The following is a 27,415-nucleotide window of genomic DNA, read 5'->3' on the forward strand; positions in this document are numbered from 1 at the left end:
TAAACACATGAGTACAGATATCTTTTTGAGATCGTGATTTCACATCTTTTGGATATATACCAGAAGTGGGATTATTAACATATGGTAGTTCAGTTTATAATTTTATGAAGACCCTTCATGCTCTCTTCCATAATGGGTATACCAATTTACACATTCTCACCCATAGTGTACCAGGATTTTGTTTTCTCCATATCCTCACCAACATCCATCTTTTGTTTATTTGTTTTGAGAACTGCAAACATATGTTATTCTTTTTATAATAGCCATTCTGACAGGTGTGAAGTGGCACCTCATTGTGATTTTGATTTACATTTCCCCATGATGTTGAACATATTCTCATACTTAGTCATTTTTTATTCTGTTGAACTTTTTTTTTTTTTTTTTGTAGAGACAGAGTCTCACTGTACTGCCCTCGGGTAGAGTGCCGTGGCGTCACACGGCTCACAGCAACCTCTAACTCTTGGGCTTACGCGATTCTCTTGCCTCAGCCTCCCGAGCAGCTGGGACTACAGGCGCCCGCCACAACGCCCGGCTATTTTTTTGTTGCAGTTTGGCCGGGGCCGGGTTTGAACCCGCCACCCTCAGCATATGGGGCCGGGGCCCTACTAACTGAGCCACAGGCGCCACCCAACGTTGTTTTTTTTGCAGTTTTTGGCTGGGGCTGGGTTTGAACCCACCACCTCAGGCATACGGGGCCATCTCCCTACTCCTTTGAGCCACAGGCACTGCCTCTGTTGAACATTTTTTTTTAGTATACCCGTTGTCCATTTGTATGTCTTCTTCTGAGAAATATCTATTCAGGCTCTTTACCTATTTTTAATCATATTATTTGTTTCCTTACTATTGAGTTGAGTTCCTTAAGTATTTTGGGTATTAGCACCTTATTGGGTGTATGTTTTGCAAATATTTTCTCCCACTGTGTACATTGTCATTTTAGTTTGATGCAGTCCCATTTGTCTATTTTTGTATTTGTTGACTGTGCTGTTGACTGGATTTGGGGTCATATCCAAAAAATCATTATCTAGACCAGTGTCAAGAAACTTTTTTCCTCCAATATTCTCGTGTTGAACTAGCCATTCATGCCAATGGCTAGTTTTACAGTAGTTTTACATTTTATATTTAAACAGGCCTAAAGGTTAAGCCAAATCCATTTTGAGTTTATTTTTGTATATGGTGTGAAAAAAGGGTTCGGTTTCTTTCTTTCTTTCTTCCTTTCTTTTTTTTTTTTAAGACAGAGACTCATTCTGTCACCCTGGGTTGAGTGCTGTGGTATAATAGCTCACAGCAGCCTCAAACTCTTGAGCTCAAGAGATTCTCTTGCCTTAGTCTCCCCAGTAGCTGGGACTGCAGGTGCCAGCCACAGTGCCCAGCTAGATTTTCTGTTTTTGTTGGGGATGGGGGTTTGCTCTTGCTTAGCTTGGTCTTGAACTCCTTCCTGAGCTTAGGTGATCCACCTATCACAGCCTCCCAGAGGGCTAGGATTACAGGTGTGAGCCACAGCGCCGAGCCAAGGGTTCAGTTTCATTCTTCTGCATGTGGGTATCCAGTTTCCTCAAAACTATTTACTGAAGAGATTATCTTTTCCTCATTATGTGTTCCTGGCACCTTTGACAATGGTCAACTGATGTAAATGTGTGAATTTATTTCTAGACTTTGTATTCTGTTCCACTGGTACATATGTCTGTTTTTATGCTAGTACCATGGTGTGTTGATTAATGTAGATCTGTAATATAGTTTGAAATCAGGAAGTGTGATGCCTCTTGCTTTGCTTTTCTTGCTTAAGATTGTCTATTGTGGGGTATATAACATGCCCCATGGCTGAGGGGCTCTTCTACAAATGGAACCTTACCCTAGAAGTGAGAACAATGTAACCTAAAAATTGTACCTTCATATTAATTTGAATAAAGTTAAAAAAAATCTTGGGGGAATTCACCATTGTGTGTGATGCCAATGGCTATTCTGGGTCTTTTAAGGTTCCATAGGAACTTCAGGATTATTTTTTCTATTTCTGTGAAAAATTACCATTGATATTTTGGTAGGGATTACATTGAATTTGTAGAACACTTTGGGATGTTACGGATATATATTTTTTTTCTTTTTGAGACAGAGTCTTACTATGTTGCCCTTGGTAGAGTGCTGTGGCATCACAGCTCACAGCAACCTCGAACTCCTGGGTTTAAGCTATTCTCTTGCCTCAGCATCCCAAGAAGCTGGGCCTACATGCACACACCACAATGCCTTGCTATTTTTTGGTTGTAGTTGTCATTGTTGTTTGGCAGGCCCAGGCTGGATTCGAACCCACCAGTTCTGGTGTATATGACTGGCACCCAAATTGCTGAGCTACAGGTGCCAAGCCGATGTTATGGATATTTTAACAATATTAATTGTTGCAATCCTTGAACATAGGTTATCTTTCCATTTGTTTGTATCTTTTTTAGTTTTTTGGTCTTACAGTTTTCAGTGTGCAGATCTTTCACCTCTTTGGTTAAATTTATTCCCAAATATTTATTCTTTTTTTTTTTGTAGAGACAGAGTCTCACTTTATAGCCCTCGGTAGAGTGCCGTGGCATCACATAGCTCACAGCAACCTCCAACTCCTGGGCTTCAGCGATTCTCTTGCCTCAGCCTCCCGAGTAGCTGGGACTACAGGCGCCCGCCACAACGCCCAGCTATTTTTTGGTTGCAGTTCAGCCAGGGCCGGGTTTGAACCCACCACCCTCAGTATATGGGGCCGGCGCCTTACCGACTGAGCCACAGGCGCCGCCCATATTTATTCTTTTTGATGCTATTGTAAATGAGAGGGTTTTTTTTTATTTGTTTGTTTTTTTGCTTTAAATTTCCTTTTTGGTTCGTTCACTGTTAGTGTATAGAAACAGAACTATTTTTTGTGTATTGATTTATATTCGGCAACTTTATTGAATGTGTTTATTAGTTTTAACAGGTTTTTTATGTGCAGTTAGGGTTTTCTGTATATGAGATCATGTCATCTGTAAACAGACAATGTAACTTCTTCCTTTCTGATTTGTAGGCTTTTCATTTCTTTTTCTTAACTAATTGATTGCAACTTCCAATATTGTATTGAATAGAAGTGGTAAAAGTGGACACCCTTGTCTTGTTAATCTTGGGGCAATTCACCATTGGGTATGTGACCTTTATTGTATTGAGGTACATTTATTCTACACCTAATTCATTGAGTATTTTCATCACAAAAGTGTGTTTGATACTGTCAGGTTTTTTTTCTGTCTCTATTCAGGTGATCATATGACTTCTATTCTTCATTCTGTTAATGTAGAATGCCCAGCATTTACACATTTACTTATTTGCATACTTTGCACCGTCTTTGTGTTCCAGGGGTAAATCCCACTTGATCATGTTGAATAATCCTTCTTATATGCTGTTGAGTTCAGTTTTCCAGTATTTTGTTGAGGATTTTTGCATCTAATTCAGTGGTTCTCAACCTGTGGGTCGAGACCCCTTTGGCCTAAGACCATCCTGCATATCAGATATTTACATTACCATTCGTAACAGTAGCAAAATTACAGTTATGAAGTATCAATGAAAATAACTTTATGGTTGGGGGTCACCACAACATGAGGAACTATTAAAGGGTTGCGGCATTAGGAAGGTTGAGAACCACTGATCTAGTTTCATCAAGGATGTTGGCCTTAATTTTCTTTTTCTTTTGTACAGTCCTTATCTTTCTTCAGTATGAGGGCAATGTTGGCCTCTTAAAATGAGTTTGGAAGTGTTCCATTTTCTTCATTTTTTTTAGAAGAGTTAGGAGGAGCTTCAGAAGTAGGTATACTGTTCTCTTCCTGTAACTGGGTTCCTAGATCTTTATATCACTGTTTTCACACACACACATATATATAATGTATAGCCTTGTGAGTGTTTGAAATATTTAATAATAGGAAAATTAGAGTGATATTACAAAATCTTTCTTAATCATCCATTTTAATGTTTCAGTGCATTGTTATCAGGAGACTGCTTCTAATTTTGCAACATAAATCTCTGGCTTGATGTTGTTTTTGTCATTTAAAATTATCCTATGTTGCCTTTTGTTTCATGATTTCATTGTGCTTTATAAAGTACATGTTGAAATACATGTTCGTTAAAGATAATGTTGTCAACAGTTTGCTTACATTGGTATGAAAGAATCTGGATTGTGTTTTTTTTTGTGGTTTTTGGCCAGGGGTGGGTTTGAACCCGCCACCTCTGGCATATGGGACCGGCGCCCTACTCCTTGAGCCACAGGCGCCGCCCAGAATTTGGATTGTTGAAAACATTTTACAGGAGGTATTCTTTATTGGTTTTCAGCTATTCCTTGATGTCACTGATGTAAGTCTATAAATAACATATTCTTTTCTGTGTATACATATACAAGATTTTATTTTTCTCTTCCTATTATTAGGCAAGTGAAAGACCAGAATAAGAAGGTAGCAAATCTGAAGCACAAGGAACAAGTGGAAAAAAAGAAGAGTGCACAGATGCTAGAGGAGGCCCGACGAAGGGAGGATAATCTCAACGATAGCTCCCAGCAACTACAGGTTAGGATGCGAGGAGAATCTGAAAGGATCGGGTGAAGAGATTGATCCATAACCGCCTGTTGTTTTTCTCTTCATCTTTATCCTCCTCTCTTTTTCTCTTTCTAACCCTGCTTGCTGCCTTCCTCTCAGATGAACTGTTTAACAATAAAGGAATGGCTTTAAATAGAAAATACAAGTTTTATTCCACAGCTTTGTGAAGACACCTCAGCATAAGAGAAAGTTCATCTTGCTTGAAGTTGATCACAATTGGTAAGTTCGATGACAATTTAATGAGTGGATTATATTAAGCTTCAGGGTTGTCATTGTAACTGCCAGTCCCATTCATTAAAGTGCATTGCTAATCTTGGTTTGTGTCTTTCTTCCTTTTTTCCATTCTTCTTTTTCTTTCCCTTCCACCTTTCTTTCCTGAATGTTTCCTTCTTTTTCCCTTTTACAGTCATATAGGACATATAATCTCTATTTTTTTTACTTCAATGGAATGATAATTGATGTATAAATCTAATTATTGACAAATAATTAAACCAGGCTAAATAACATTAGTAGCAACTACAGTATTCTAAGGGCCAATTAGATTCCCGTATTTGAAACTAGGCCCTGGTCATTCATTTTTTTTCTCACCTTCTCAGTATTTTCTGAGGAAATAGACTCAGAGACATTGAATTCCTAAGCTTTATAAGTGGCTCAGTCGTGCTTTTAACTGAGACTTTCTTGATTTGTAGCCTATTGCCCAGGGTAGAGTGCCATGGCATCATCATAGTTCACTGCAACCTCACACTCCTGGGCACAAGCCATGTTTCTGTCTCAGCCTCCCAAGTAGCTGAGACTACAGGTATGCCCAGTTAATTTTCAATTTTTTGAAGAGACAGTGTCTCACTCTTGGTCAGGCTGGTCTTAAACTCCTGGCCTCAAGTGTTCCTCCTACCTGGGCCTCTGAAAGTGTTGGGATGATAGACATGAGCAACCACGCCTGGCCCTATTTATCTTGACCAAACTGCTTCCGGATGAAGGTTAGATTTTAGAGAAGAATACCATAAATTTGCTGGAATCCTCTGACACTCCTGATAAGACTACTAAGGCACTACTAGGTTTGTTTTTCTCTGGTTAAAATTTCTATTTGGATCTGATGTAGCATGTATGCCACAATTGCATACTTATATAATCTTTACTGGAGAGCTTTAGAGAGTTACATAGAAGCCATTTTTAAGGCTTTATAACAAATTCATTTAAGACACGAAGACTCTGCCCTTTATTTCTTTTTTAAAATTTTTCTTTTATGTAACTTTTACTGATTATACTCCTTATAGAAAAAGTATTAATTTCCTCAAATACACTAACTTTAGAAAAAGCAGCATACCAGTTTTCCCTCATCCTTGCCAACAGTTAATATAGGCAATTTTCTCTTTTTCCTATTCTTCTTCCTTTTTTAAAAAATGGAACTCAAATGGGTAAAAAATATTTCATTTTTGTTTTAATCTATATTTCTTTGATGACAAATGGCATTGAATGTTTTTTCATGTCTTGAATTTTCATTTGTTTCTTAATGTAATTCAGATCTCTCTCCATTCCATGTTAGCTTCCTCCCATGGATTTTTTGCTTACTTTATCCCTATTTTGAGAGTATATTTACCAATTTTTATAAGAGTACATTTACCATTTTTAAGCGCTATGCTTTCATTTTTTACCTTTTATTTCATTTTATTTTAATTTTATTTAAAAAATTCTTTTTTTAAAGACAGAGTCTTACTCTGTCACCCTGGGTAGAGTACCCTGGCATCATAGCTCACAGCAACCTTAAACTCTTGGGCTTGAGCAGTCCCCTCGCGTCAGCCTCCTAAGCAGCTGGGACTGTAGACACCCGCCACTATGCCCAACTAGTTTCTCTATTTTTAGTAGAGACAGGGTCTCGCTCTTGCTCAGGCTGGTCACCAACTCCTGAGTTCAAGCAGTCCACCTCCCTTGGTCTCCCAGAGTGCTAGGATTACAACAGGCATGAGCCACGACACCTGGTCACCTTTAGGTATTTTTGTGTGGTGAGGATTTTTTTTTTCCTGTATAGCTAACTATTTCTCTAGAATGTTTATAGGAAGGTATTTCATTGCTCATAAGTTTGAAGTGGCATCTTTAATTTTTATGAAACTGGTTAATAATTTGACTACTTCTAGGGTATCAACTTAACCTCCCATCTGGAATGATGACCACATTGTGTTTTAATTATAGAAAATATTTTAGGCTATGGCAAGTCTGTTTTTATTTTAGCCCCTTAACTGTTCTGTTTGTCTTCTTCCCTCACCCCAATGTAATGTTTTCTATAACCAGGCTATTTTTGTAAACAAAAGATACTTTTCCCATCTTCTATCAGTTCTAATAAAAGCAAAAGTCCTTTCATATATAATCTCTTATTTTATTTAAGATGCAAAATATTATTTACTTATTTTTTTATACATAGAGAAAACTAGAGTAGATAACTGACTTTTCCAAGGTGTCTCAGTATATGATAGATATCAAAATTATGAAAAATGATAGCTGGTGGGCATGTGCAAGTAATGCAATCCAAAATAGTGAAAATAGCCCTGGGCTACAAATTAGCACTGGACTACATTTATAATCTAGTCAGTTCTTCAATCTAATGCCAGTTCTTTACTCTGTTACTTAAGTACATTTCTTAATCACATTGTTGCAGATGGTAGCCCATGGTAGTGGATTTCCTTAGCACTGAGATTGTGATCATTTTGTGTGATTACTACAAAAAGAAGATAGGGATTCTTTAAGAAATGGTTGGTTCCAGGACTGGAGAAGGAAGCATGTAAGATAAACCTAGATTAGTAGTTATCGTTATACTTTAGTATCTGTTAGAGTCACCCGAGGGTTTTTTAAAAAATAGATTTCTGGGCCAGGCGTGGTGGCTCATGCCCATAATCCTAGCACTCTGGGGGGCCAAGGCAGGTGGATTGCCTGAGCTCAGGAGTTTGAGAGCAGCCTGAGCAAGAGCGACACCTGTCTCTACTAAAAATAGAAAAACTAGTTGGGTGTTGCAGTGGGCACCTGTAGTCCCAGCTGCTTGGGAGGCTGCGGCAAGAGGATTTTTGAGCCCAAGAGATTGAGGTTGCTGTGAGCTATGATGGTACCATCGCACTCTACCCAGGGCCACAACATCAAAAATAAAGAATAGATTTCTTTCTCCTGTCTTTAGAGTTTCCGATTCACTGAGTTTGGGGTAAGCCCCACAAATTTGCATTCTGATAGTTCCAGGGTGTTGATGACATTCCTGGTTTAGGAACCAAACTTTGAAAAGTGCTGCACTATAGCTACATTTAATATCAAAAGTTAAGATGCTGTCAAAACTACTGGGGTCATATAAGGAGAATAGAAGAACAAGAATTAAGGGGCTATCTTTGGCTTTGGATGAACTATGTGAACATAAAAAGGACTAATGACTAAAGTGGTTTAATACAAATCCAGTATTTTTAAGTCCAAAAGTTTCATAATAAGATTAAGAAAATAATTTGGAGATTGCTAGGATACCAACCTCCTATCTAGCATTGTTTTTTTTCTTTTTTAAAATTCCAGTGGTAATGGCAAAGCATTGGCCATGTTTTAGATAATTATTGAAGCTGAATGATGGTGACATAGGGTTCATCATTGATCTTCTTTTCTGTATTTGAAAATAATGTTTACATTGTGTTAGTTACTACAAATAATCTAGAGATGATTTAAAGTATATGGGAAAGTGTTCATAGGTGATATGCAAATACTACTCCATTATTCAAGTCTCTGTATATTCAAGAGACTTGAATACCTGTAGATTTTGGAATCCAAAGGGGACAACTTTAGTGACTTAAGGAACAAAACGTGAGAGAATCTATAATTATTTTATGAAAGGAGGCAGGCACCATTTTATTAGCAGAAAACTTTTTTTTCTTGATAGAATTATGAGAGAAATTTGTCTCATGTTACTGTATTTAAAACAGTATTCTTCAATCAAGGACTGTTTTGTCCTGAGGAGATATTTGTCAATTTCTGGAGATAATTTTAGCTATCACAATGTGAGTGATGCTACTGGCATCTAGCTGTTTGTAAAGGGCAGCGGTGCTACTTAATATCCCATAATGTACAGGACAGCCACCACAGCAAAGATTATTCATCCAGACTGTAGTGCTGGGGTTTAAAAACTGAAACAATTTGAATATTAGTTCTTTATTCAGAATACAGGGGGTCCCAAAAATCACCCCTAAAGTCACCGTACATAAGGAAAATGAGAAATTCATTATAGTTTATAAGAGGTAGCCAAAATGTAGAGAATATTTTGTAAAATTTTATACTGAAGATTCTGTAAATACAGACATATTTAACTAAAGTTTCCAATTTTCCCTGTGTATAGTGACTTTAGGGGCAATTTTTGGGACACCCTGTATTAATATGGATGAATTTTTCATGATTAACTTTGGAAAACTATAGAACATATGAGCATATTTGTCATACAGTTGTAATCGAATGACTTTAGCCATATTTTAGAGTCTCATAGAATAGAGGAATAGCAATTAATTGGGCTTATTTGTTTTAAAAATTCTTATCTTAATGTTTTGGTTTTAGAATTTCTGGATATTTATTTGAGTGATCTATTGATGTTTTCATGGAAGAGGAGAAAGAAAAAGTAACATTATTGCCTTATTTCTGTCTTGGGAAGAAATTAGTATTTCTTCTTTAAGTGTTATAATAATTCTAGGATTAAAATATATAAATCATGTTAAAAGGAAATGCTTCATATTTAATGCTTTGAACTTTGTTAAGAAATGAATATTTCATCTTTATCAGATGCCATCTTGGCATTCAGTGGTTAGTTTTAAAGCCAGGTGTGGTGGCTTATGCCTGTAATCCCAGTGACTTGGGAGGTTGAAGCAGGAAGATCAGTTAAGGCCAGGAGTTCAAGACAAGCCTGGGCAACATATTGAGACACACACACCCCCCGCCACCCCCATCTTAAAAAAATAAAAGTTAGCAGGGTGTGGTCGCATATGCTTGTAGTCCCAGCTACTGGGGAGGTTGAGGCAGAAGGATCACTTGAGCCCAGGAATTCAAGGTTTCAGTGAGCCCTGACTGTGCCACTGTACTCCTGGGCAACAGAGTGAGTATCTCTGTCCCATCTCTCTCTCTCTCTCTCTCTCTTTTTTTGAGACAGAGTCTCACTTTCTTGCCCCTGTGGAGTGCTGTGCTTTATAGCTTACAGCAGCCTCAAACTCTTGGGCTCAAGAGATTCTCTTACCTCAGCTGCCCAAGTAGCTGGGATTATAGGTACCCACCACAACTCTTGCTCAGGATGGTCTCAAACTCGTGAAGTCAGCTGATTCAGCCATCTTAGCCTCCCAGAGTGTTGGGATTACAGGCATGAGCCACTGTGCCCAGCCTGAGAGCCTATCTCTTAAAAAAAAAAAAAAAAATCAATTGTAAGCATGTTAATAAAAACTGTTAAATGTGTTTTCTTTATTTGTGAAGATTAAAACTTAACCTGGAGGCTCGGCGCTCGTAGCACAGTGGTTACAGTGCCACAGTGGTTACACCAAGGCTGGCGGGTTCAAACTCTGCCCAGGCCAGCTAAGCAACAATGACAACTGCAACAGAAAAATAGCCGGGCCTTGTGGCGGGTGCCTGTAGTCCCAGCTACTTGGGAGGCTGAGGCAAGAGAATCGCTTAAGCCCAAGAGTTTGAGGTTGCTGTGAGCTGCAATGCCATGGCTCTCTACCCAGGGCAACATAGTGAGACTCTGTCTCAAAAAAAAAAAAAACTTAATCTGGAATGTTCATTTTCACCTTTTGTTATTCACATATTGCCAGTTACACTGTTAAGGTCAATGACTTCTCTCTCCAAATCCATCCAGATGAATTCTCCAAATACAAAAGATATAATCTTCCTTTATAGCTGAATAGTATTCCATGGTATACATATACCATAGTTAATTTATCTGTTCATGAGTTGGTGGCCACTTGGATTGTTTTCGCACATTGGCAATTGTGAATTGAGCTGCATTAAATATTTCAGTGCAAATATTCTTATGGTAATAAGTTTTTTTTCTTCTATTGGATTGTGGAATCAAATGGAAGGTATGCCTTTAGCGCTTGGAGAATTCTCCATACATCCTTCCAAAAAGGCTGTATATCCCACCAACAATGTATAAATGTTTCCGTCTTTCCACACCCAGGCCAGCATCTGTGGTTTTTGGACTTTGTGATGTGAGCTGTTCTCATTGGCGTTAGTGATATCTCAAGGTGGTTTTGATTTGCATTTCTCTGATTATTAGGGATGATTTGTATTTTTTCACATTTGTTGGCCATTCATCTGTCTTCTTGGGAGAAGGCTCACGTCTCTTGCCCAGTGATAAATGGGATTGTTTACTTTCTTCTTGCTGATTAGTTTGAGTTCTCTATAGATTCTGGTTATTAGCCCTTTCGTAAGTAAAGTATCACAAGAATGGAAAAGCAAGCATCTAATGTACTCAATACTCGTATGAAACTAGTAGATATAGCTACATGCCCATATGTGAGAAAAACACAATTAAATTCAAGTAGGGGAAGGGGGAAAGAGGAAAGGTAGAGGGGGAAGAAAGAAGAGGTTGGGCAAGCTCTCACCTAATGGGCACAAAGTAGTAGCATATGGCACACCTCCTGGGTGAGGGGCTCAACAGTGTAACCTAATCATGTGTGCCCTTGTGTTAATCTGAAATTTAAGAAAAAAGAATATTGATGGCATCCCAGAAATCGTATCTATACAGGGTGGACGTAAACTTCTTGTGCAGTTTACTACGTCAAACTATTTTATTTTTTTTCAATATTCTTCTTCTTTTTATTTTTATTTATTTATTTATTTTTATTAAATCATAGCTGTGTACCTTAATGCAGTCATGGGGAACAATGTGCTGGGGTTTTATAGTCAAACTATTTTAAATTGCACACAAACTTTTATGTCCACCCTGCGTCTATTCTTTTGCAAACATTGTCCCTTCTCTTCCTACACAGGAAATTACTATTATGACCCAAATAAAAAGTATAGTTAAATTTTGCATATTTTATACTTCGTATAAATGGAGTCATTGTATTTATTCCTTTGTCATATGTTTTGTTCAACATTTTTTGTGAGATTCATTTGTGCTGATTGATGTGGCATTCACTCATTTATTGTCATTGTTGTACTATATTTTTGTATTTAATTCAGAATTCCACATTTTATCTTGAAAGGATTCTGAAAAGACCTTTGCAGTTTTCCATTCTTTGAATACTTCAGATAAAATTAAAAATATTCCTTTTTGGCAGAAAGTAAGTTTGGAATTTGTAGTTACTTTTTCCTTTTGTTCTTGATTCAACACAATAAAGTGTTCTGATGAGAGTAAACAAATTCTTTACATGTGAAATGAAAATGACACCTGAAAATTTGAGAGAATACAAGGCTCCCATAGATTCTAAACATTTTGCCATAGTTTATCATGGCCTTAGCTATGAATACTGTTCCTTAAGACATCGCATTGTCACTCAGTTTTATCTTGTGTTTTTATCTTTGTGTTTTAGACAATTATTACAATGATATATAGCACAAAGTCTCAAACGTTTGCACTTAAAAATTATTAAAGATCCCAAAGTGATTTTTATGATATGTGGGTTATAATTATCATATACTTACATATGCAGATACCTGTCAACACAGCTACCTCATGTCTGTATGTATCTGAGGGTACATGTTCAACAATATAAAAATATCCTGTTTCCCTGAAAATAAGACTTCCTCCGAAAATAAGACCTACTTACATGAAAGATAAGGCATCCCCTGAAAATAAGACCTAGCGCATCTTTGGGAGCACACCTTAAAATAAGACACTGTCCTGTTTTCAGGGAAACAGGGTAGATATGCTGAAGTTTACCTACAACATTGTTGGTAATTGCAAAATATTGAAAACCACCTAATTGCCCACATAGGAGAGTATTTAAATCCACTGTGGTGCATCTACACAAAGGGGACTGGCAGCTTTAATAAAGAAATGAAGCAATCTGAACAACAACAACAAAAATTGATAGTATTTGAATTTAATCCAAAGAATTAAATGTATATGCATGAGTCTGCACTGATATAAATAAGTAGTCAAATGCATAAATGGGGGAATAGCAACAACTTTTTCTTACAAAAGAATTTTAATTAATAAGTTAAGCAAACAGATTAAAAGAAAATCACCAGGAGGCAAACAACCAGGTAATAATTTTTGCTGACATGATCCATTGATCGTTGCAAAAATTAGTCAGTAAAAGTTTGAAGATAAACAGGACTTGAATAGTCTCAAAGTGTCTTTCCCAAGATGTTTAGTACTGTAAAAGGAAGTGTTCAGTTTTCAGCGAAGAAGCCTAGCAGACAGCACCTTAACAAAATGTTTAACATTAACGTTACTTGTGTAAGACACGTTGACATCACAATCCCCTTGATACAACACAATGAGAAAGAAATAGTATAATTTCTGTGTTATTCTTTCCAAAAATGTATAACCTCATTCCAATAATGAGAAAATACCAGACATACTCAAATGCTGGGACATTTTACAAAATAACTGAGCAGTATACTTTAAATATGTCAAGATTATGAAAGATGAGGAAAGACCAAGCCTTGTTACACACGGATTAGAGGAAATTTAGCAGAAATGTCAACTAAATGAATTGCAGGATTCTGAATTGCTGGGATAAGAAAAAGAACATTAGTGGAAAAACCGTTTAAATTAAAATAAGATCAGCACACCAGCAGATTTGGTGTCTGGTGAGGGTGCTTTCTGTTCCTGAATGGTACCTTCCTTCTGTGTCCTCACATGGTAAAGGGGCCAGAGTAGCTCTCTGGGGCTTCTTTTGTAGGGGCATTCATTAATAGCTTTCATGAAGGCTTTGCTCTCATGACCTAATGACCTCCCAAAGGCCCCACCTCCTAATACCATCAAACTGGGAATTAGATTTCAACGTATGAATTTTGATTATCCTTGTATAATGAAGTCTTTGAAAGCCTTATGCAGGCAGATGTATACCTAAGTATGAATTTTGAGGGGAGGAACACAAATATTGAGACTTGGCATTTGGAGTCTTCCATTTAGCCAGTCTTCTCTAAATGTTTTTAACCTTATCTTTACGTAAGATGGTTATAAACATGGCTGCTCGTTTGTGGATAAGCTGATAAATGTTGGTGTTAATTTATTGATTTCCAAATCTGTGTTCTTCTAATTATGCAGATTTTTTCCCCTGTGGATTTCTAGTTTTACCATGTAAAGATTTTGCCTTAAAATTAGGAGTTGAACTCTACACTGTTATTGTTATCATCTTATCTATTGTTCCTTACCCTGTATATTTAATTATGCTTTATTGTGTTTATACTTTTCAGTATATTGTTTTATAATTGCCCCAGCGTTAATCAATTTTCTTTTTCCTTCTCAGCTAGTTTATATCTGCTGTATATGATAGTTTACTTTTAAAATTTTGTTTTAGCCTTTCTGAAACAATGTTTTATATAGATTCATTAATTACAGCTGTAATTATTGAGTTATACATAATAAAAATAAAGGCTAAAAATTTAGTTATAAAACATTTTTCTAACTGTGAATGATATTCAACTCAGTATTTGCATAAATATTTTCTAAAATTCCATAGAGTACTCTTTAAGAGCCTTGTATATTTTAACAAAAGAAATGCCATCTTCCTTAGTTGAGAATGTTTGCCTTATATATTTTTATTCTTTGGGCTATACCATTCAAATACATCTTTTAATAAAGGTGAAAGTTTTAGTCACATTCCAATAATGCAGAGTAGATTGAACTGAAAGGAGGGCTCATATCAGGAGTGGTTTGGAGCTTTGTTTTTGTTTATAACAAAGATAAGTATCTGGATTTAACGTTGAGAGAGGGGCTGTCAGAAAGATTAATGGGGTTGCTGAAAGAATGCTGTGGTTCCGGTGAGTCAGCTCTCCTGAGACTCAAATATTAAGACAAAAGTTAAGAGAAAGTGAAAACAATTGAAGTAGATATGGGGAAAATCTGCTTTACATATATTTAAGCATATTCTCTTCTTAGATATATGGTTGATGAAACATTTGTGTTTTTCTCCGAAAATTAAATTGATTTGATTTGCTATACCTACAAAAACAATTTTTTCAATTTTGATAAGAGAATTTTTCTTTTTCCTGAAGTGAAGAGTACTACTTATCCTTCATTTTCAGATTGGCCATGTGTGTAATTATTTAAGGAAACTTTTTCAAGGATTAAGATGTCTAACATCTGGGCAGCTCCTGTGGCTCAAGGAGTAGGGCGTTGGTCCTATATGCCAGAGGTGGCGGGTTCAAACCCAGCCCCGGCCAAAAAAAAAAAAAAAAAACACACACACACACACACAAAATAAATAAAAGATGTCTAACATCTTTCTAGAAATATTCTTTCCAGAAATAGTATTGTGATGTTCTGTCAATGCTGCATATGTCTAATACATTAAAGTTCTTGTTTTTAATAAAAATAAATTTTGGTTTCCTCTTTTCAGAACTTCTCCTTTGCCTATGTAAATATTTAGGTCTGTATCATTTCTTTCTTTTTAATTTAATTTTTTTCCCTAGCAAAGTAGGGCTTTTTCTATATGGAAGGTAATTTTTGTGGTGTTCTTAACGAATATCAAATGGAATAAGAGATTATACTGGATAAGTGTACATACAAATCGGCATCTATTTTTACTACCCTGTGGATAGTTGCTGAAATTACACATGAAAATTCTATTTACCTGCAGGTGAAGCATCTACTCAAATTGTTGGTTATATATGTATCTTTTTAAAGCTCCTATCTCAAGCTGTGCCACTTTTTTCCATTTAGAGAAAAAGCAAAAACAAGCCTTAAAATTATTTTCAAAAACTGTGCAGTCTTTGTTATCAACTCTACAGTACTTTTCTCTCTGGCGGAAATTTGGTTCCATTTGATAACTAATGAAACTTATTGAAAATGTTGATTGGTAAGACTAACGTATGGCCTACTGGACCGTTCCCTTTCTTTAAGTTTAGCCCAGTTGTGTGGGAACATTTAACCATACCCTTTGAGCTTATTAAAAGAAACTTTCTTTGGGCGGCACCTGTGGCTCAAGGAGTAGGGCACCGGCCCCATATACTGGAGGTGGTGGGTTCAAACCCGGCCCTGGCCAAAAAGAAAACAAAACAAAAAGTAAAATAAAGCTTTCCATGGAATAATGAGTAAAGTTAAATTTGGTACTAAAATTCTTAAAAGTAGACTACTACGTTTTCGCTTCAGTGAAATGAAAGGTTAACTTCTTTCCTTTGTGTTACTGTGGGAGCTTGTCTTGGTTTGCGTTTGGAAGGTGGTCTCCAATAAGATTTTTCTTGTTTTTAAGGAAATAGAGCAGACATGTATATAGTCCTTCCAAGACCTCAAAGGCAATAGGACCTCTGAGTTATACTTAAAAAGTCTTAAAAACTAAAAATTTAGTTGTAAACATTTTTTTTGAAACTTTGATATTCAGTTCAGCATTCTAATAAATATTTTCTAAAATTCCATAGGTTACTCTTTAAGAGCTTTGCCTCAAAAAAGGAAGGGTCAACCTCCCTTTTGGGATTTTTTTGGTAATGACTTAGAAAATGTATATTTGTGCTTTTTATAAGCATCACAGGTAAGAGATCTGTAATGTCCTAAGATTAGGTAAACCCCATGGTCTTGCCCAAGTTTCTCGTACCCAGTTACCAGAATTTTTTTTTTTTTTTTTGAGACAGAGGGTCAAGCTGTCACCCTGGATAGAGTGCTGTGATGTCAAAGCTCACAGCAACCTCCAACTCAGGCTCAAGCGATCCTCTTGCCTCAGTTTTTCTATTTTTAGTATAGATGGGGGTCTCATTTTTTTTTGTTCTTGCAGCTTTTGACTGGGACCGGGTTTGAACCCACCACCTCTGGTATATGGGGCCAGCGGCCTACTCCTTGAGCCACAGGTGCCGCTGGGGTCTCACTTTTTGCTCAGGCTGGTCTCAAACTCCTGAGAGGATATATTTGAGGTTTTAAAAAGTACATGTTTTTAAAGTTTAGTCTATAAACCATTGCCTTAAAATAAAAAGTAGTTGGTGTGCGGTGGCGCCTGTGGCTCAAAGGAATAGGGCGCTGGCCCCATATACTGGAGGTGGTAGGTTCAAACCCGGCCCCGGCCACAAAAAAAAAAAAAAAGTAGTTGGTGTGTAACCAATTTCTGTCTCTGTATTAGGCTAACTTTTTTTCTTAAAATTGACTTCCTCTGGCTTTTGGGTTCTTTTTCTTTACCCCCAGAAAGCATTGAGAATTTGGTAAATGAATTCTGACATGTTGAATGATTTTGATGAAATTTTCTGCCTGTGTATGTATACTTGAGGGATAGGGAAGAGAGAGGCAGGATCAGCAGTGGGGCTGAGGGTAATAAAGACCTGCTGTTTCTTCACATTAAAGATAATGGATAGCAATTAATGTTAATATCTTTCAGAACATGATAAAGTCTGTCTGGTAAGTGGTGTTTACTCCCAAGGAAGCAGCTCTTAATATTACCTCAAATAAATGGCCTCCATTACCAAGTCAGAGTAAGAGCTGGAAAAGGGCAAAAGGATGTGAGAAGCTGTGTTACCTTGGATAACTATGCGAAATCTGAATTGACCTTCTTTCTGTTGCTGAAAAGGGGAAAAATTTAATGAGATCTGTCATTATCAGCTAGTTTCATTTCATGTTACTATATGATGAAACCTTTTAAAAAATTTTTAAGAGAGATGTTTGAAGGGAATGACAAATTAATTGCTGTTTCTCCTTGTCTTTGCCTTCGCTTTCTATACTGGATGTTTGATTCGAAAGAAAAGTGCATTGTAGGCTAGAATTTACAGCTGCAGTGATAGATGGCTTGATGTTGACAGAGCTGACGACAAGAAGCAAAGTTCCGAGGGATGTACTGGGGGTGGCCTTGTGGAAGTTGCTAAAGGATGCAGTCTCCCTGTTGATCGGCTGGAGTGAAGTTACAGTTGCAGCTGTCTCAGCTTCTGCCAAGTCTCATTTGACCACAGGAGTCTACTTATTTAAGGAGGAGGGAATTGTTTCGTAATTATCCCCTTCTTCTCCTTCTACCAGACCCCCAAAAGGGATATCTCCTGCCTTGAACCCTATACTTGTGAGTGAAGTGTTCTCATTTGACCTCAGCTAATAAGTGTAGTTGGCAAAGATAGGCTTCAGTTACTTAATCCAGTGGAAGGAAAAATGGTCTGTGTTCATTTTGGTGAGGGCAAATACGATTATTATCAGTTAAAGACATTGCCTTCATTTTAGGTAATATTAACTATTTAAGACAGTAAACTGTGTTCCTTGATTATCTCTATATAGCTGTTTAGTGAGGTATCTGTGGCACACAGAACTTTTCTTAATTTCTAGTGTTGCCTGTATTGTGTAAACAGAATTCAATATCCAGCTAGGGCTAGTAAAGGGTATAAATCTCTCTCTCTCTTCTTGTTTCTCTAGGCTGCCAATTAAAAACTTTTTTAAAAAAATAGTGAATACTATAAAACTGTTAAACTCTGAAGAGGACACATGTGTCCTATATTTATAGTTTTTTTCAAATTTCATTTTATTCTTAACTGGCAAATAATTATACATATATGTATGGGGTACAACGTGATGTCTCAATGCATGTGTATGTTATAGACTGATCAAATAGGCTAATTAACATATGCTTACGTACTTATTTCCTTGTGGTGAGAACTGTTAAAATCTACTTTTTAAAAAGCAAATTTGAAATACACAATGTGTAATTTTGAATTAGACCCTGGTTTTGGCTTTTTAAAACTTCTTGTTTAACTTTTTCCTTTGCTTTAAGAGTAGAATCAGTTACCATGAAAATTCATGAGGGATCAGGAGTTTAAGGAGGGTTTTCACTTTAATGGCCTTTAATGAGCATTCCATCTTCATAGTTTCTTTAATAATAGGTTGGCATGTGAGTCCTCATAAAATATTTAAATGTGAGGACTCAGTGTGGTGACTAAACTTACTAGCAAAACTCCACTGTATATGTTTTTTAGCATTTACCTAATAATTTTTTTGAATTAAATTTTGATGATTGGGCATATCAGTGAGTATTCTCAGTACTGAATGATTAGTAAATTGAGTGGAATTACGCTACTTTTATTATAATCACAAGGAAACATCTCTCCTTATAATTTAGTCCAGTTGTAGATTTTATTCTGAATAATTTCTGATATAATACATATTTTGCTGATTTCACATCCAGTGATATGCTGATCTGTATCCCAATTTTTTAGTTGCCTTAACATTACTATCTACCCTTTGTTTTAGATATGTTAGATTCCATTTTAATATAATCTCATACTGAAGGCTGTATCTTTGTAGTAAAAGTTCTATTAACCTACTAGGCATTTTTCTCTTAGAAGAAATTTTGTCTTCATTGATAATCATACTGGAGCTACATCAGGTACTTAAAATTGTCATTTCACAGCGCATTGTAGGTTAGAATCCTGTAAAATGACTCCAGGTCATCGTCACCTTCTGATATTTATCGTGTAGTCATTTCCCACACTGTGTCAGGATTGTTCTGTTTGAACAAGAGAAGGCAGAAATGACGGTATGTGACTTGTGAAGCTAGATCATAAAAGACATTGATGCACGTGCCTTACACTCTTGGATCACTTGCTGTTATAGAAGCCGGTCTGCATGTTGTAACAACACTCAAGTAGCCCTGTGGAAAGAAATGGGGCTGCCGGTAACTACATCATCTTGCCAACCATGTAAGTAGACATGGAGGAGCGAAGCCTGGTGACATCTTGACTACAACATGGTTAGAAACCCTGGAATCAGAATTGTCCAGCTAAGCTGCTTTTAAGTTCTTGACTCACAGAAACTGTCTGAGATAATAAATGTTTACTGTTGTCTTAAGCTGCTAAATTTTGAAGTACTTCATTCTCTAACAGTAAGCAATAGTGATCTGCCATCATCTGAATTTTTTTCCCCTTCTATATCTACAATTTGGTGTTCTCTGTTGGCAGAATTAAAAATGCTATTTGAAATTATTAATGTATTGCTGCATTAATCGTCAGGACTGCTTGGCAGTGTTTGTCATAAGAGCTCTATGTAATTCAAATTTATGTTCTATAAGCTAGGAAAAGAGTTACAGACTTATGTCAAACATGATATGTTATATATCCTTTTTTTGAATATTTCATGTGAGCCACATGTATAATTTTGAATTTTCTGATAACCTCATCAAAAAATTAAAGGAAACACATGACATTAATTTTAATAATAGATTTTATTTAATCTAATATATCTAAAATATTATTTTAAAATATAATCAATGTGAAAATTATGAAGTATTTTACATCCTCTTTTAATATTAGGTCTTCAAAATTTAGTATTTATGCAAAACTTAATTTGGACTATCCACACTAAGTGCTCAGTACCTGTGGCTACTGCATTGGACAGTACATGTAGCGTATTTAGCTGAAGAAGTTGAGAAGACTTTTCTAAGTCTGTAGTAAATTAAGAATGCAATGATTTTCTCAAATGATTTTCTCAAAATTAAGTGTGGTGTGTCCTGCCTTAACTTTAATCTGTAGCTACATTTAGTTCTAGTAAGTCAACCTCTTAATTTCCAGATGCTTTAGATCCTTTAAACCTGAATATACTAGGGATAGAAAGAAGTAGGGATATCAGAAGTTATGTGTAAATTTCTTCAGCATTACAGACTCAGAATGGCTTGATTACCTTATAGTTTATCATGAAGACTGGTGAATGTGGACATTTTAAAAGAGAAAATACGGAGAATGTAAAACACATGTTCAGGGCCATAGCTTGTCCCTGGTGTCATCATTCTCTCTCTTTGAGCTACCAATAAGCACTTCCTAGGGGCATCAGCTATTTCCCTACTTCCTTAAACATGGGCCTGAGAGCACAAGTATGTGAAGTTATGCATCTCACACTTTCTTAAGTCCAGTACGACATCTTTACCAACTGACGTCTTAGGGGTGGGGGATCTGTGGCCTCTAGATCCAAACTTCACAGAACAAATCCCTTTTTTTAAAAAGGATGTGTTCTAAGATGCCACGGCACTCTACCCAGGGCGACAGTTTGAGACTCTGTCTCAAAAAAGTAAAAAAATAAAAAGGATTTGTTCTGTAAAATTTGTATTCAGTCAAAAGGCCACACTCACATATCCACAGGAAGCTGATGGTACCTGTCACTTCTACTCAGAGAGTACAGGCATTGAACATATGAGAGGTTTTTTCCTTGAGTGTAGATGAGCAGCACTAGAATTCTGTGTCAAACTCTACCATAAAAATCTACTTGCCACTATTTTTGTAAGTATGGAAAAAAATGGAAACTATTTCCATAGAAAAGGAGATGGGGAAAATTTTTGGAACCTCTTGGTTCTGTGCTGTGTCTTAGACATTTGCTATAAGATAATTAAGTTTTAGGGCAGCGCCTGTGGTTCAGTGAGTAGGGTAGGCCGGCCCCATATACCGAGGGTGGTGGTTTTGAACCCAGCTCCAGAAAAACTGCAACAAAAAATAGCTGGGCATTGTGGTAGGCGCCTGTAGTCCCAGCTACTCGGGAGGCTGAGGCAAGAGAATTGCCTAAGCCCAAAGCCCAAGAGCTGGAGGTTGCTGTGAGCTGTGACACCATGGCATTCTACTGAGGGCGACAAAGTGAAACTCTGTCTCTAAAAAAACAAAGTATTATATCTAAAAGTAATTTTATATGTATATAAAATTAAGTTTTAGATATCTTTGGAATGATAGCAGAAGTTATTGTAATATTAGTGTGCCTTTAAGAATTGTTCTATTGGAGAATCTCATGGTTACCACAGAATTTCTCATCATAATTCTGATGGACTTATACAAATTAATGCCATGAAGAAATTCATAGGACTTTGAATAAAAGTCTGTAAGAGCATGACGACTTAATAATTCATTCATGATTTGTTCTCTTTAACTTTCTTTTGTTGAGTAGCACTGTCTGGATACATTTTGTCCAGTCTACTCTTTCCGCTGTGGTTAACCTGTGTATTTAGAGTATAAGTATATAAATAATCACATTTGTAACTGTTTCCAGAATTTATTTATGTTCTTAATTTACATGTAGTGCACACTATACTTTTAACATAACTTTCAATTTGCTTATGATTTTTTTTTTACCAGAACAAGGTATATATGTTATTTACAAAGTGAAATAATACTGTATGGCTTATAATAACAGTCAGCTTTCTCATTCTTGTTTAACCCTGATCCCTGGGGTGGTGATCTTAGACCACCACTTCCACCTCTTTTGGATGTTTCTTCTGTTCATTTCCAACTTTTCAAATTCATACTTTGCTCTTTTAATATTATTTGGGCCTTATCTGTTGACTTCTTATATGTGATGAAGAATTAGCATTTTTACACAAACAACCACACATAATTCTTTTTTTCATCCTTTCCACGTAGTTATATAAAGCCACATAGTATGTTACAATGTATGTTATGATCTGCATTTTGATTTTTCCTGGTGTATTTTAGTTTTTCCTTTTTTGAAGGTTTGTTTGATTGATTTGATACATAGCACCAGTTTATTTCTGAATTGCTTGTCAAAACTATAAAAATTCCTCCTAGTATTATAATTATTGTAAGGTATGTCATCCCTTATCAGTTATTCTCTGGTAATCCCTATATTGGCTTTTTTCCTTGGAAAAAGTTTGCTCTCTCTGTTCTGATCTGCACTTAACTCTGTAGGCTCCCTGTCATCTTGGAGACTCTTTTCAACCTGTGGTAGGTCCCCTTTTTTCTGATCCCACATCTTCCTCTTTCCAGATTTTCTTCTTCAATTTGAATAGAGCATACCCATGTAGGTTCTTGAAAAAGTCTGTGATTGACGCATATTTTTTGTGACTTTACTTTCTATCCTCGTATCTCGTTGATAGTTGGATACAGAATTCTAGATAAAAAATCTCCCCCCCCCTTGGAGTTTTGAAGGCATTACTTAGTTGTCTTCTAGGTTCCTATCTTGCTTTAACAACTCCATTGTCTTCTGATGTTTTAATTCTTTGTAGGCAATCATTTTTGGCCCTTTAAAATGTTTTAAGATTTTTTTTTTTTTTTGACAGAGTCTTGATATGTTGCCCTTGGTAGAGTGCCGTGGTGTCACATCTCACAGCAACCTCAAACTCTTGGGCTTAAGTGATTCTCTTGCCTCAGACTCCCAAGTAGCTGGGACTACAAAGCACCCACCACAATGCCTGGCTATTTTTATTGTTGCTGCTGTTGTTATTTAGCAGGCCTGGGCCAGGTTTGAACCTACCAGCCCTAGTGTATGTGGCCAGCACCCTAACCACTGAGCTATGGGCACTGAGCCTGTTTTAAGATCTTTTATTTTCTCCAGTATTCTAAACTTTTATAGAAAAGAGTACCCATATTATAATCTAAGTACAGAAGAAATGTATTTAATCTTCTTGAAATGGCAAGGGCAGGAAAGAATGATTATAAGTAAGATGTAGCAATATTATTGTTTGGTACTCCAGTATTTATAGGACTAAAAGTTTTTCCTATTCATTTCTTTCATTGGCTCAGTATTTTATTAAAAAGGAGATTCAAACTGTGGTTCAACACAAAGGAAACTTCCTTGGTTTGCTTTAATAGGTATCTGTTAAGATTCCAAAACTAAAGTTGGGACCAAATTTTACTCACTGGGTAGATGAAATAGTTATGGACTTTGTTAACGAAGCTGAGGTTGATTTACTATCTTCATTCTCTTTCTGCTACCTTATTTACTTAGAGCAATGATTCCATACTCAGCTGCTACACGACTTATAATGTCACATAAATATTATTTAATAGTCCGATGCTTTATCAATAGTTTCACTTGGCTTTTGTTTTTCATCCTTATTATTGAGAAAGATTTTGAAATAAGTTTTACCAATAAGTCCAGAAGACTTTTTAAATAAGTGCCCTTGCACACTGAGCTTTGTCTGGTAGACTCTGGTTTAACCAGTGATTTTGAGGAAGTTTACATTTTTGAAAACCTGCACTGATCCTCCACGTTTTGAAAAATTAGTAATCATCTTCTCTCTTTAAAATCTTACTGATAAAGCCGCAAAGCTATTTTTTACACTATGCAGGTGTACAAGTAAAGCTGTTTGTTTGAAATAGATTCCTGGGAAGTTATTTGGAATAACTATTTCAGCCTCAATTTAGGTTAAGATAACAGAAACCTCTCAAGAGACCTCAAAACAAAACAACCCCCACCCCAAATAAAACAGTAACAGCAAGATAGGGTAGATTGGACAAAAGCAGTAAGACAGAGTTTTCTACAGAAAGTTGATAATGTGAAATATTAGTGTGTATTCGTACTTAAAACTATCTTTATTTCATAATCCTATGTTCCTACAAATATTCATTAGAGGATTTAAGAGGACTGAACTTACTATTGCAGCCAGCCTTTCCCTCATAACCCTTCTCTTATATTTAGAGAATTTTTTCTTTGATTCCAAATAAACCATCTTGGTCTTTGTTTTGACTGGCATCATTCCTTGTCTCCCCATGTTGGTACTATTTTAGAGACTCTCACTGTACTCTGCTGTTCATAGCAGGCCAACAGGAAGCATTAAGATTTTGACAAAGAACATTTTTTTATATAGCTGAACTGCCTTGTATAAGACAGAACCTTATTTATGGGAATAGATGACAGTATTTTATAACATTATCTCTGAAAAGCATGAAAACTTTTTTCTTAAAAGGTGACTATGGCACACATTACCAAAATGTGACTATTCTTGTTTCTAAGCCTCATTTTTCAAAATTTAGAAAAACAAAAAGAGAACAAAAGATTTGTCTGCTTTTCCTTAGGAAGAATGTTAAATAATAAGATGTCGTTCTTCCAAAGTGGGGAGAAAAATCTGACTTATCTTTGACAGATTTCAAGTTCCAGATATCTCTTATACCTTGTACTTATAAAAGTGAACTTAATTATAATTGAGAATTGCTTAAAGACAAAATTCTTTCATATCTTTTCCTGACAAGAGTACGCCACAAGTTGGAGAATGGTTTGCAAATTGTTTTCTTTTGTTTTATATATTAATAAAGGACAGCACTTTATTCTTAATCTTCTGGTTCTATAAGAATTTAAAGAGGAAGTATCTAATAAACACATGAGTCCAGTTCTCCTACTTGAATTCTTCTTCATTTATCCTTCTTATGTCAAAATCCCTCCTGTCTTACATGAACTTAAAGTCTTGTAGGATTTTGTCTTTCTCCAAAAGATATGTTTAAAATTATGATGGCAATCACTTGGCTAACTAAATTGCTCATTCTTAGGCAGAGCAGTTCCTTATATCCAGGTGTCATTTTTAGTTTTCTCATATAAGATTAAGAGAAAACTTTGTGTTCTTGAAATGTTAGGAAATACTGCCTTCTTCTTAGTCTTTTTGTAAAAAATTTTACCAATAATTGTTTGCATGAAGAATGTAATCTGAAAGATCATGCTGTTTACTTTTTATATAGGTTTAACTTTGCGGGGGAAGAGAGTATTTTGATATTCATTCTAATTACTTGGATTTCATCAAAGCTGGTTTTAGATTCAGTTTAGAGTGTATTTCAAAAACAGTTTCATGTTTTTAAATAATCCAGCCCTTGCTACTTACTCTAACACATCTTTATCTTCTCTGTTGCAGAGAGCAAGTTTATCATGTTTTCTTGCTTCACTAACTTGACACTTTGCTCCTAATAATATACTTCTTCAACCTCCTTTACTTCTTTTCTTCCCTTGTTTTCTTCTTCCTCTGTGAAAACATCTTTTTGGCATAGCTTTGCTTCTGAAAGGAAGAACATTTAATAGCTAACAGTCCTGTCTTGATAAATATCCTTTCCTTAGGTTAACTAATTAATCTACTTCATCTAGTCTTCCATCGTTTTCCAGGACAGTCTCCGTAAGAAGGATGACAGGATTGAAGAGCTGGAGGAAGCCCTAAGAGAAAGTGTACAGATAACTGCAGAGCGAGAAATGGTGCTAGCACAAGAGGAATCAGCCAGGACCAATGCTGAAAAACAGGTCTGCGATTTTATACAGTTATTAGCAATGCTGCTGGTTAAAGACAAGGTAAAACCCAACCAGTATAGTTCAGGTAAACTATAAATATTAGATGTTTATAGGGTTTCAGAAACACTACATCAAGTATAAGCATTTTATACTTAAATAAAAATTGAAATATGTAGTTGTGTAAGAATTGGTTCATGTTAATGTAGAGGCTTTTACATTAATAATTTAGGACTGATGTACATACATAGTCAGTCCTCAGATTATGAATGAGATAGTTTCGGTAGGTTTGTTCTTAATATAAATCTCTATCTAATTTCAAACAAGTACATTTGCCTGTTAACTATAGTAGCCCCCATTCATAAGTGCAAGTTGTATGTAAGTCAGATGTCTATAACTGGGGGGCTGCCTGTATTATACTAATACATCAGATGAGATGAAATGGAACTTGTTTGCCACAAGTTTGGGCACAACCTTGGCTTTTATTATAAATTGAATGAGAAAACACAAACATTTCTGACTCAAAGCTATTAATTTCAAATAGCAGATACAGTAGAATCTTCAGAGTTGATTACCTTCTTAATTTGACCTAATTTTCATAGAGCAGACATGTACGACGCGTATGTATCACTGCAGGAGGCCTAGTTCCTTATGTTGACCCTTCCGTAGTGACCTGTTTGTTACAGTCCCTTGGGTGGTCATCTTACAGAGGTTCTACTATAGTTTATTTGTTTCATACCCCTCCTTTTTCAAAAGAGCTGTTAAACTTACAACAAGTAAGGTTAATAGTACCCATGAAGGACAAAGATATCATGGCTCTTGAGTCCTGGATCATGTCTCAGCCATGAGGTGACTTGTTGATGTTTGTTTTATGTATTTTCCATTGACTTTTTATTAGGAAGAATAAAGATGGGAAGCTTGGATGGAAGAAATTGTTTTAACAGGTGAAGGCTATAATCGTAGTTCCCATTGTGAGACTGTGATGACAGTTTTGAATATCCCTCACACAGAGGTTCATGACATTTAATTTTGCAGTAATTATTTCCTTTCTATTTCTTTGTGAGAGAAATGTAAATGCTAAACAGGTTTAAAAAAAAGAAGAAGAAGTCCAATGAGAAAGTGACAAGAATTGTTTGGGGATTCCCCTTGATCAGACCACTATGTTACTGTGTGGTAAGATTATTGAATAGTTAAGAAAAAGGGTACATTTTCAAGGCTGACATGCTGTAGTACATACCTCAGAGACTCCCTTCATTGCCTTGTTAAATACAAAGGATATGGTTTCTTTTGTGTCAGGTATAGAAAGAAAAACCAGTTTATTAGCAAAGCTGAGAGGAAATTGCACTTTTCACAAAAAGACCATTTTTTAGTATCTTGTTCCTGGATAAATGCCTTGCCCGTGTTCTCTTTGAATATTCTTCATTTCATTTCTTATTTATTTAAGACCGAGTCTCACTCTGTTGCCATGGGTACCCTGGCATCATCATAGCTCACAGCAACTGCAAACTCCTGGGCTCAAGCCATCCTCCTGCCTCAGCCTCCTCAGTAGCTGGGATCATTGGCTCCTGCCACAATCCCTGGCTGTTTTTTTCTATTTGTAGTAAAGATGAGGTCTTGCTGTTGCTCAGGCTGGTCTCAAATTCGTGAGCTCCAATAATCCACTGGCTTTCGCCTCCCAGAGACCTGGGATTGCAGGTGTGTGCCGCCACCCAGGCCTCTGAATGTTTTTCTAATGTGCAGTCAAATGGAGGAGAACTTAAGAGGGGAGGGTGCTTGCGTTGTCCCACAATGGGGAGGGATTTCTTTT

General features: G+C 36.3%; 1 protein-coding gene across 13 annotated transcripts in view; it reads left to right on the forward strand.

The window, feature by feature from the left end:
- The window catches only part of ERC1 (ELKS/RAB6-interacting/CAST family member 1), a 663,469-nt gene that overhangs the window by 325,885 nt on the left and 310,169 nt on the right, over positions 1–27,415 (forward strand). For 10 of the 13 annotated variants that reach the window (XM_053557122.1, XM_053557121.1, XM_053557120.1 and 7 more), the window contains 2 exons: positions 4,412–4,547; positions 25,492–25,623. In XM_053557122.1, the coding sequence (XP_053413097.1) occupies positions 4,412–4,547; positions 25,492–25,623 (268 nt within the window). The remainder of the gene's footprint in view (positions 1–4,411; positions 4,548–25,491; positions 25,624–27,415) is intronic. The other 3 variants (XM_053557129.1, XM_053557131.1, XM_053557132.1) reach the window with 1 other exon arrangement.

Source organism: Nycticebus coucang, chromosome 12 (assembly GCF_027406575.1).
Source record: "Nycticebus coucang isolate mNycCou1 chromosome 12, mNycCou1.pri, whole genome shotgun sequence".
Lineage (NCBI taxonomy): Eukaryota > Metazoa > Chordata > Mammalia > Primates > Lorisidae > Nycticebus > Nycticebus coucang.